General features: G+C 52.5%; 1 protein-coding gene across 2 annotated transcripts in view; it reads left to right on the top strand.

Annotated features, from left to right (window-relative positions):
- The window catches only part of Sall3 (spalt like transcription factor 3), a 35,830-nt gene extending 26,571 nt beyond the window's left edge, over nucleotides 1-9,259 (top strand). The window contains exons 3-5 of one of the 2 annotated variants that reach the window (XM_015499567.2): nucleotides 1-2,557; nucleotides 2,786-3,126; nucleotides 4,449-9,259. The exon at nucleotides 1-2,557 is cut by the window's left edge and continues 350 nt beyond it. In XM_015499567.2, coding sequence (XP_015355053.1) covers nucleotides 1-2,557; nucleotides 2,786-3,126; nucleotides 4,449-4,880 — 3,330 coding nt within the window. In that variant the 3' untranslated portion in view covers nucleotides 4,881-9,259. Of the gene's footprint in view, nucleotides 3,127-4,448 lie in introns of both variants that reach the window. The other variant, XM_015499566.2, reaches the window with a different exon arrangement.
- The last annotated feature ends 2,573 nt before the right edge of the window (nucleotides 9,260-11,832 follow it).

The following is an 11,832-nucleotide window of genomic DNA, read 5'->3' on the forward strand; positions in this document are numbered from 1 at the left end:
ATGGACGTGGAGACACCTGGGGACAAGGGCCTGCAGGGCCCAGGCACACCCGCTGTGCCCCCAGCGCTGCCCCCAGGGTCCCCTGCTGCCTTCAGCATGCCCAGCACCAACGTGACGCTGGAGACTCTGCTGAGCACCAAGGTGGCTGTGGCTCAGTTCTCGCAGGGCGCACGCGCAGCTGGCACAGCCGGAGGCAGCGTGGGCGCGGTCGCCATCCCCATGATCTTGGAGCAGCTCGTGGCTCTGCAGCAGCAGCAGATCCACCAGCTGCAGCTCATTGAGCAGATCCGCAGCCAGGTGGCCCTGATGAGCCGCCAGCCCGCGAGGCCGCCACTGAACCCCACCACCCCTGGCCCTCCCGCCCAGACCTCTGGCCAGCTCCAGGGCCTGGCCCCGCACCCGGCCCTACAACTCTCTGCTGGGCCGGCCCCTGTCCCTGCAGGCTCTGGCCAGGCAGCCCCACCTGCCTTCGAGGGCCCCCAGCACCTGTCACAGCCAGCGTCAGGTGCCAGCACTCCAGGTGGTACTGGGCCCATGGAGTCCGTGGTGTCTGCAGCCCCAAGCACAGCCCCTGCCCTGGGGTCCACGGTGCCCAGCACAGCGGGCAGCATGACACAGCCGCAGAATGCATCCACGCCCCCGGCCCTGGGCCCGGGGCCCCTCATCAGCTCGGCCTCCAGCCTGCCAAACCCTCTGCTACCTCAGACCTCCTCCAGCAGCGTCATCTTCCCCAACCCGCTGGTCAGCATTGCCGCCACTGCCAACGCCCTGGACCCACTGTCCGCCCTCATGAAGCACCGCAAGGGCAAGCCCCCAAATGTATCGGTGTTCGAGCCCAAGGCTAGCGCTGAGGACCCCTTCTTCAAGCACAAGTGCAGGTTCTGTGCCAAGGTCTTTGGCAGCGACAGTGCATTGCAGATACACCTGCGCTCTCACACTGGCGAGCGGCCCTTCAAGTGCAACATCTGCGGGAACCGCTTCTCCACCAAAGGCAACCTGAAGGTGCACTTCCAGAGGCATAAGGAGAAGTACCCCCACATCCAGATGAACCCCTATCCAGTTCCAGAGTACCTCGACAATGTGCCCACTTGCTCGGGGATTCCCTATGGCATGTCACTACCCCCAGAGAAGCCAGTAACCACCTGGCTGGATAGCAAGCCAGTGCTGCCCACGGTGCCCACATCAGTGGGGCTGCAGCTGCCCCCCACAGTCCCCAGTGCTCATAGCTACACCGATTCCCCCAGCGTCACCCCCGTCAGCCACTCCCCGCAGAGGCCCTCTCCCGCATCCAGCGAATGCACCTCCTTGTCCCCTGGCCTCAACAATGCAGAGTCCAGCATCCCAGTGACGTCTGAATCCCCACAGCCACTCCTCAGTGGCTCTTCTCTGACTAAAACTGAGCCTGTCAACCTGCCGTGCACAAACGCGAGGACAGGGGACACCCCTGTTGGTGGGCAGGTTGGTGCAGTGCCCACCTCAGCGGCCACGGCAGTCACAGACAGCGCCTCCACGAGCCTCAGCAGTCCTGCTCTTCCAGCAGTCTCTGACCAGTTCAAGGCCCAGTTTCCCTTTGGGGGACTGCTCGACTCTATGCAAACGTCAGAAACCTCGAAACTGCAGCAGTTGGTGGAGAACATTGATAAGAAGATGACAGACCCAAATCAGTGTGTCATCTGCCACCGCGTGCTGAGCTGCCAGAGTGCCCTGAAGATGCACTACAGGACGCACACGGGGGAGCGGCCCTTCAAGTGCAAGATCTGCGGGCGGGCCTTCACCACCAAGGGCAACCTCAAGACTCACTTTGGGGTGCACCGGGCGAAGCCACCCCTGCGGGTGCAGCACTCCTGCCCCATCTGTCAGAAGAAGTTCACAAACGCAGTGGTGCTCCAGCAGCACATCCGCATGCACATGGGAGGACAGATCCCCAACACGCCACTGCCAGAGGGCTTCCAGGATGCCGTGGACGCGGAGCTGCCCTTTGAGGAGAAGAACGTGGAGACCCTGAGCAGCTATGACGATGACATTGATGAGAACTCCATGGAGGAAGACGCGGAGCTGAAGGACTCAGCCAGCGACTCTAAGCCGCTCCTGACCTACGCAGGGTCCTGCCCTCCCTCGCCACCCTCCGTCATCTCCAGCATTGCTGCCTTGGAGAACCAGATGAAGATGATGGACTCTGTCATGAACTGTCCACAGCTCACTGGCTTGAAGTCTGTGGAAAACGGGTCTGGGGAGAGTGACCGCCTGAGCAACGACTCGTCCTCCGCTGTGGGCGACCTGGAGAGCCGCAGTGCAGGCAGCCCTGCTCTGTCCGAGTCCTCCTCCTCCCAGGCACTGTCACCCACCCATAGCAACGGGGAGAGCTTCCGTTCCAAGTCCCCGGGCCTCAGCCACCAGGAGGACCCACAGGAGATCCCGCTAAAGACCGAGAGGCCAGACAGCCCACCCCCCGGCCCAGGAAATGGAGGCGCACTAGACCTGACTGCCGGCCACCCCAGTCGGCCGGTCATCAAGGAGGAGGCTCCCTTCAGCCTGCTGTTCCTGAACAGGGAGCGGGGTAAGTGTGCAAGCACTTGTACAAGCACTGTGTGTGGTGTCTGTGGCAAGCCCTTTGCTTGCAAGAGCGCGTTGGAAATCCACCACCGCAGCCATACCAAGGAACGGCCCTTTGTCTGCACCGTCTGCAGGCGGGGCTGTTCCACCATGGGTAATTTAAAACAGCACTTACTGACACACGAATTGAGAGGGCTGCCTTCTCAGGCATTTGACCCCGACTTTGCTCTAGGTCCCAGCCACAGCTCTCCTCGCCTGGCCTCCAGCCCTGCGCCCACCATGATCAAAATGGAAGTGAACGGTCACAGCAAAGCCATCGCCCTGGGCGAGGGCCCGCCGCTGCCCGCTGGGGTCCAGGTCCCCACTGGGCCACAGACAGTGATGAGCCCAGGCCTGGCGCCCATGCTGGCACCCCCACCACGCCGGACACCTAAGCAGCACAACTGCCAGTCATGCGGGAAGACCTTCTCCTCGGCCAGCGCCCTGCAGATCCACGAGCGCACCCACACTGGGGAGAAGCCCTTTGGCTGCACCATCTGCGGCAGGGCCTTCACCACCAAGGGCAACCTCAAGGTAAGAGGGCCACAGGCTAGAGGCTCGCAGGACCATGAGGGAACTGGGGGCAGCTCCCTGCACCACCTACCCTGGAGTGATGGCAGAGATTCTCCTTGCCTTGGCCCTGGGGATGCGGTGCCAGGGCTGTGTGGGTGTGGTGCGCGTGTGTGTGTGTGGGATGTGTGTGTCCACATGCACTCACAGGTGCACATCCTGCTAGCTACTCTGGGACCAACAGGAGTCTGGGTCTGTCCAGCGGCGTGTGCACCTGCCTCTGAGGCTCAGCCTGCTCTGGGGCTTAGGAGGATGGTGTGCGCTTCGCAACCCAGAGGGCAGGTCCAGGGCTCAAGGCACTTTTGGATTTGATAACAAAATAAACTTGAATTTTAAGCTCTTGCGTATCTTAGGGATAAAACAGATGAGATTTGCTGTGCAACTTGTAGAAGGGTCTGTGTCCCTGTGACTGCAAGGGCCTGTGGGAGGGGTGCTGGGTGAGAAGGCTTCCAGCATGTGAGGGCCATTGTGTGTCCCTACTGAAGACTGCAGTAGCCAGGTGTGGGGGGCACATCCTTTTAACCCCAGCAACTCATGAGGATAAGGCAGGAGGATCACAAGTTCCAGGCCATCCTGGGCAACTTAGTGAGACCTGTCTCAAAATGAAAAGGAAACAGTGCTGGAGATACAGCTCAGTAAAGTGCCCCTGGGCTCAATCCCCAGTGCNCCCAAAAAAAAAAAAAACCTACAGTCACATGCATCTCCTTCGAGAGACGGCTGTGGACCATGCGCTGCCGGTTCCCAGGCCCAACTCTGTGCCATCTCAGCTCAGGCTTCCACTTGTAAAGTGTGTCTACAGAGACTGGGTCTGGGAGCCTCCTCAGAGACAGTCAGAGGTCAGCAGGTGTGGCCTCTACACTGGGCAAGCGTTGACAGGCAAAAGCCACCCAGAACGGATGGCGCTAGGAGGTTTTAGAATCCATGCCTCCTGTTCAAGAGGAGAGAGGCACAAAGGAAGGGTTCAAGTACAAAGTGGTTTGAGTAGCGGTGGGTGAGACCTTTTATCTTACAGCTCTGGAACGCTCTCTGTGGCCTGTGGGTTCACGTTGGGGGAGAGATGTCTGTTGGGTTTGTTAACTAAAGAACACGTCCGTCATGCTGTGGTTCTGTTTTCTCACTGCAACCTGATACTTGTAAGCCCCTGTAAGGTGGTCAGGAAAGCTGGCCTGCTTTGCCGTCCCTGGCTGATGTGTGGGACGGGCATCGTGTGGAGCAGTGGAGGCAGGACACACCTGCTCGCCACCCTGGACGTGCTCACTGTGCTTGTCTCTCCGTGTCCCACGCAGGTACACATGGGAACCCACATGTGGAACAACGCTCCTGCGAGGCGTGGCCGCCGCCTGTCAGTGGAAAACCCCATGGCCCTGCTCGGTGGCGATGCCCTGAAGTTCTCTGAAATGTTCCAGAAGGACCTGGCAGCCCGAGCAATGAATGTGGACCCCAGCTTTTGGAACCAGTATGCTGCAGCCATCACAAACGGGCTGGCCATGAAGAACAACGAGATTTCTGTCATCCAGAACGGAGGCATTCCCCAGCTCCCCGTAAGTCTAGGTGGAGGTGCCCTTCCACCTTTGGGCACCATGACCGGTGGCATGGACAAAGCACGCACTGGCAGCAGCCCACCCAGCGTCAGTTTGGACAAAGCCAGCTCTGAGACGGGCGCCAGCCGCCCGTTCACAAGGTTCATTGAGGACAACAAGGAAATTGGTATAAACTAGCTGAGGGCATCGATGGCCAGCTGTCCTTCCACGCCCACGTTCTGCAGTGTGAGCATCAGTCTTCGGACCCTTCTTGCCTAGGTCCTCATTAAGTCATGCCAGTGGCAGAACGTACTTTGCCCATGTGGCTGCCAGAAGGTGGTCTGGTAAGCGCTGCATAGTCCTCCCTCCGCAGTGGGTTCGACTGTTCGTAAGAACTCTGCAACCTTTTGAATGAATTTCTGAATTTCAGTTGAAAAACAGAAGTGCTTGGAAAACCACCTTAGAAACAGAAAGAGCTCAGACCATATCCACTTGTTTCTCTTGAAACCTAATAACCCTGGAAGGGAGAATGGGGTCCCCTGCATTATTCCAGTGAACCCCAGGTGATGGTTTTGTTCGAATTAATAGAAACTTGAACTGTTTTAGGAGCTCTTTGTCTTGCAGAGGTGGTTCTGTATTCCCAATGCCGTGTATGATGACAGTATCTTTGTCCGTAGTATTTATAATGTTAAGAATATGCGGGTAACAGACAATAAAATAGCCCCAACCTTAAATGAAGCTTTTGTACTGCAGAATACATCTGGCTGTGTGATTTTTTTTTTAAGCAAAATTTGTTTTACTATAAATAAGTGGATTATTTCAATGCAGGCAAACTTGTGGCGTTCTCTTGGGAAAGATAGCATGCTTTTTGTGTGCAAGTACCTGTTGGTAACAAGCCCCCCCACCTTTTTTGTTTTTTTAATTTAAATGTTTGTAGCTGCTATGTGGACAGTTGTTCTCTAGTGTGGTCTGTAGCCCAGTGATTGATCGGGGAACAATTTACAGACAAACATCACCATAAATTATTATTCACAACATTATAAATAGTTGTGAGTAAATATTTTACGTTATCAAAGCTGTACAATAAAAAGGTAATGTTTGTATAATGTGGTTGCAAACTCTTAATTTATACAATGGCACTTTTAGTATTTTGTATTAGGGAGGTTTGTCTATAATTTGAAAATTTAAAAAGATGTAAAGTATTTTATAAATAGTTCTACAGTTTAGGAAAAATGAAAACAGTTGCTGTGGTTTCTCATTTTGTCTCAAGGTCAAGCAGCGTGAGAAACCTGTGCTCGTAAGCAGGACCTCACCAAGACCTGTGCACACCTCAGTAACCCAGGCCTGCCGTTTCCTACATCCACCAGGTTCATTTCACTTCTCTGCCAAGCCCTCGTCAGAGCTGTGACCACCCTAAAGAAGCTGGCGAGTTAGTCTTAGGCCTGTGGCGTCCGCCCAGGAGATAAGCGGGAGAGCATTGCGCCGTGTGGCTCTGCTGTGAGCCTCTGTCCCCTCTCTGGTTCCTTGACTGCCTGGTGGCACTGGCTATCGCATAGGGTGATCAAGAGATGGCAAGTCTCTGGCAGTGTTGGCAAGCAGGACTGAGATTTTCTGAGCTCCTGATTTGTTCATTCTCTGAGTTCCTCTGTAGACTCAGGATGCAGCCTGAAGCTGGTCACCATCTGGGCTGCGCCTAGTGAGAGAGGGTGGCGGTTCTAGCCCAAGCGCCCGTGTTGTGTGACTACCTCATTTTTGTGCGTTGCATGCATGCTGGGACCTGACACAATGACTTCCGAGGACAGGAGTGCTCAGGAGGTCTGAGGGTGGCTGGGGAACGGTGCAAGGAATTGTCTGCCCCCGAGGAACCAACCAGACAGTGAGTCTTCTCAGTTGAACAGGAAAAATAGAAAAGCCTGACACCATCACGCAGCAGAAGGCACTGCGGGAAGACGGACGGCTTCTCCGCTGTCACCCGGCACTGTGCTGCACACAGGCCCATTAGCTGTCCCTGTGTCTGGAAGGGAACGTTGGACTCTAGGACCACTTTCCACAGGGCGAGGTGTGGCGTGTCTGGGCGTGGGGAAGGCTTGGTGCGGCTGCTTCTGCAGTCGAGGGTTGAGTTCATGTGTCCTTCCAGTCGATTTGGTACCATGTCCGTATCCTTCCCCCCAAAAAGATGTGTATATATCTTAAGAAAAGAGAAATGTAAGCGTGAATGGCTTGTCAGGGAGCCATAGCCTGACCCCTGCGCCCTGGCGGGCTGACCCTAGCTGGTGCAGAGACCCTATTTTTATATTGCAGCACCATGCAGGGCCAAGGCCTCCTGGGGCCAGCTGGGACAATGACCTAGATCTGATATTTTTTATGATTAAATCTTGTGGCTTGAACATCTCCTGATTGAAATGGATGTCTTAGTCTAGGTTACTATTTTTGTCATATGGAACTGAATAAAATGCAGGATGTCACATTATTTCTGAATTGCGTTCCTTGATTCTTCTCATGAAAAAGTGGTGTTTGAGGTGACGATCGCTCGCGGTGTTTCCCTGGTGTTTCCAAGAGGAAAGTCAGCAAGGGTTGATGGCTTAGATGAAAGTAATATCTAAGCATATTTTGACTGGTTTAGATTTTGTTTCATTTTCCAAAATAAAAGTGTGTTCTCCTAACTGGATCTTTGTTCAAAGCTACCGTGGAAGAAGATGTAGCAGAAATGGGACGACCTGTTAGGTCTCGGCACTGCCCACAGGCGACTGCACTGGAATGGCCTCCTGCCACAGCACTTGTGAAACACCAGCCGCAGGTCGCCTGACCCAGCAGGTGCCCCTCAGAGCACATTACAGGAGGTGTGTGGGCAGGGGGGGCAGCGCCTGGGGCAGCCGCAGCCCGGAGTCCTCTGGCCGGGCCCTACGTCATCTCGCTCCAAGTCCTTTATTTTAAAGTAAGCTTTGTTCTCACAGATAATAGTCAGTCAGACTCACAGCTTTAAATAATCTAATAGATCCTGGGTTTTATGCGATGTGATCCATTTTTTTTTTTAATTTTTTTTTTTTAATAAATGACAACTCATAGCTGGAAGCCACAGTACTTTCTGCCTGGGGTGTGCTGGGTGGTTCTTTTAGGAATGAAAACAGTACCAACTGCTGAGTTAGCCGACCCAGACCCATCTTTGGCAGACTTAATAAGCCTTAGAAATTAACCCATGTTGATTTTCAATGCAGGACTAGAAATTATCAACGTAAACTAACTAAATCAGATAGTAACTAAATTTTTAAAATAAGGAAATAGCAAAGATTCTATAGCCGTTTAGAATAATTAAAATACAGTAAAATGCAGGAGAAAGGGGGTTTACTCCTTGTATTTAAAAATATCCTCAGATGTAAGTCAGAGGTGTGTGGGTTTAGCACAACTGGGGACCCGTTTCCAATGCCAACTCTAGTCACTTAAACTCTTCTCAAATAATCATAAATGGCAACAAACCATAAAAATTATCTATATTCCTAAGTTCACTACAGAGACTTCTAAAATGAGGTCAACAGCAGCGTCAAAGGGCTGATCAGCAACTGCATGTAGACTCTGGACCGTGGAGCTCCCGCCACGGGAGCCTGGAGGCAAGCGTGCTCCGCCTGCCCTCTGCACGTGGCCGTGCCCATCTGTTTCACAAAGCTGCGGCAGACGTCGGGCATTGCTTTATCACTGGGTTGCGTGTGTGTCTGCAGCCAGCCACCCCAGCTCATCACACGCATCCTGGCACACACAGCAGAGCTGATGCTTGCACCATGACCCTTCTCCGGCCTGTCCCCATCACACACCCTGACCTGGAGCCTGCGTCCAGCCCTTCCTGTGGAGCCTGTGCTGGCCTGCTCATCCTGGCCCTCAGATCCCCACGAGCATCCATTGGTCCTCTGGAAGGCCTCCCAGCCCAGAGCTTCCTAGAGAGGAGGGTGTGTCGGAGGGTCAGTTTGCTCATGATCGGCAGTGTTAGCAGTGATCCACAGGATAACCTACTGACAGCAGGAAAACATTCTTTCACTTTTCACTTAAAAGGGAAATATAGCATATTCTTAACATTCTTTACAAATGGTAGACTTTAAAACAAAATCTCAGTAGAGGTGTTTCCCAGTGTTTCATGCTAGGTGGGCAGCGCGGGTGGACCTGGCCTCCCTGTGTTGCTCCATGGCCATGCTCCGCAGATGCCTGGCAGGGCACTGGGGTGACGGCACCATCCCACGCTGCTTCCCTGCCTAACAAGGTGGCAGAGTTTGAGGATTCTCAAGTCTTTTCCACTTCAAAAATTCCTGTTTCTAAAAAATAACTACACTATTGTACACCTTTTTCCCTAAAAAATACTCTAGACAGAATAACGGCAGTATTTATATATATAGAGAAAATATGGTTACCTAAGAATATTATTTCATAAAATGAAAAGTCTATTATGAAAACTGCTCTATAAACTACACGGAATCATTTTGGGACCATGAAAAATGTGTTTGTATCTTTGATTTTTAAAAAATTGGACTTTACTGATTTTTTCAAGTGCCGTTGCACTTAAGGTAGAATAAAACCGAGCTCTGTGAACATTATGCTTGCTGCATTTTTATTAGAATGAATCAGAAATTTTCATTAGAAAATGGTGTGATTTTTTTTCATTGCCTCGCATACACGCACACACCCAGCTTCTGGTCAGGATCGTGACCATCTTCAGAGTGCCCGGCTACAGTGACGGTCGTTGCTTCTGTGGCTTGTTAGCCTCAGCGTTCCGGGTGTCACGGTGCTGGCCTACAGCCCGCACGCCTGGCCTGCTGCTCTGCGGTGTCTCAGCTTGCACTGCAGGCCAGCGCCTCCGACTCGCCCCCTGGGCCTCCCTGGGCAGTCAGTGGGCACGGGAGCAAACTGGTGGGAAATGAGGACATTGGTGCGACAGGAAGAAGAGGTCACTGGTGCCGGTGTCTGTGTTTGTCACCAAGGAGGGAACTGGACGGCTCACAGGTCGTGCCTGTGGAGTGAGAGATGGAGAACCTGTTCCTATGGAGTTAATTGCTGTATATGATTAAATGTGGAAATAAACGTTTAATTCCAGTAGTTCCAAATGTGATTATTTGTGAACGTAGGAATCCTGTCACCCACACACATTCCTGAATTCTAGAATGATCTATAAATGAGGGTTCTTAGGGAGAAGCGTGAGTCATGGCTTCACTTCTCGTTCGTGGCCTTTCCAGTGCTCACTGATTCCACTTGTGCGCTTTCTAGCTTGACTTAAGGGAATCTGACTTTTAGTGCCGATAGCCTTGCTCAAGGGGGGATAAAGATATCCAAGAGACAAAAGTCACCACAGTGTTGAGAACTGGCAGATCTTTTGCCATCAGGTAAGACGCAGAACGTTTCTGCATTTTTCCCATTTGGTGTGTCAAGAGCAGCGCTCACTGTGACCTTAACTACCAGGAGAAAGGGTCCTGCCCTCCCCTGCTCTGCGGGGAGAGGAGGAGAGACCCAGGAAAGAGGATTTCCCCTTCAGAGGGCGAAACTCACAACTGCGTAGTAAGAAAGGAGAGACTCCCCACTCAGGCGAACGTCAGGAACAGCCGTTTGACGTGACCCTCCTGTGCCCCTACTGCTCCTGCTCCTGTGTGTGTCCTGTGAGGGGGTCAGGGAGACACCTGCTACGCCAGGAGGTCACCTCCTCTTCAATGCGCCTTCAGAGCTCTTGGCAGCATGAGGTCTGAAATCGGCACGAGACGTCACACATTTGGGAGTTTCAAAGCTCTACTTGTGATCGAGAAGCAGTAGGTACCAGTGAGTGTTCTCTTGCTGGACATCCATGCAGGACCCCAAGTCCCAGCCTCTAGTTCACCCAAGAAACCCCCAGACTGTTCCTTAGTGAGAAGTGAGCCCACGAGCCTCACGGTGTTCAGTCATGGATGCAGGCAGTCTGGGGAAGTGATCTGCCGGTATTGGTAGGTTTTCCTGAGCAACATTCCAACCCTATTTTGCTCCTCTGCATCCTGTCACAGGACTTGAAATCGTCCAGCAGGCTCAAGGGCCCTCCGCCTTCCCACGCAGCTCCTCCCTGTGGAAAGCCGCCTCCTCCCGGTGTCCCCCTGCCCACCAGAGGTCTTCTCCTGGCCCGTCTTTCTGTGTCCACCTTGGCCTTGCTGGTCTTGGTCAGCTGTTTGCCGCAGAACGCAGGAGACCAGTTTGAAATCGCAGGAGCCATCTGGCCACTTTGACGGTGGTCCTGAGGCAGAGCTCTGATCCGTCACCTTTTCCTCCTCCTGGCCTGAATCAGATTCTCAGTTTAGAAACATGCTTCGTGGTCTTAGGAGAAATCAGAACTGTGTCTGGCCTCGGAATTGATGGACGATAAGCTCAAGCTTTTGTTTTAAGCCCTGAAAAGGAGAACTCTGAGACTCATGTGCAGACGGTCCCTGCTAGACCCCGGCCAAGGTGCAGACAGGCCCAGCAAACTCAGCGTGTCGCCTCACCTGTGTGTGTGGGAGAAGGGCCATGGCAGAGTGAACTGGCTCCTGCCTGGAGATCCAGGATTGCTCCAGGATGGATCAGGTCGTAGGATGGTCAAGGATTGGCCAAGTCGAAGCCCAATTTGCCTGTAGTGTGTGGTTGATGGAGTTAAAGTTGATTGGCTTTGAGCGCACCAAATGAGTAATTATAGGCTAGTAAAATAAAATACATTAGGGCTGGGGCTGGGGCTCAGTGGTCTCTACTTGCCTAGCATGTGGGAGGCACCACATAAGAAAATAAAATAAGTAAAAAATGTTATAAAAAATAAATAAAATGCATTGAAGTAGTACATGTAATCACAAGAAGAAAAGGGTCACCATACTCAAATGTGTTCAGGAAAAGAAGTACAGAGAGAACATAAGTGCAAGTGCAGTAAATAGCATCTTTACAAAAATGGCCTTTGGAAAAATTCCACTTTTAAAAATATTTCTTTTAAAATATTATTTAGGTTGTTGATGGGCCTTTATTTAATCAATTTATCTTTTATAATTTTTTTTGTAGTTTTAGATGATCAACTACAAGTTATTTGTTTATTTTTATCTGGTGCTGAGGATTGAACCCAGTGCCTTACGCATGGTAGGCAAGCGCTCTGCGTCTGAGCTACAGCCCCAGCCCTAATTAATTTATCTATATGCAG

The sequence above is a fragment of the Marmota marmota genome, unplaced genomic scaffold, assembly GCF_001458135.2.
Source record: "Marmota marmota marmota unplaced genomic scaffold, marMar, whole genome shotgun sequence".
Classification (NCBI taxonomy): Eukaryota; Metazoa; Chordata; class Mammalia; order Rodentia; family Sciuridae; genus Marmota; species Marmota marmota.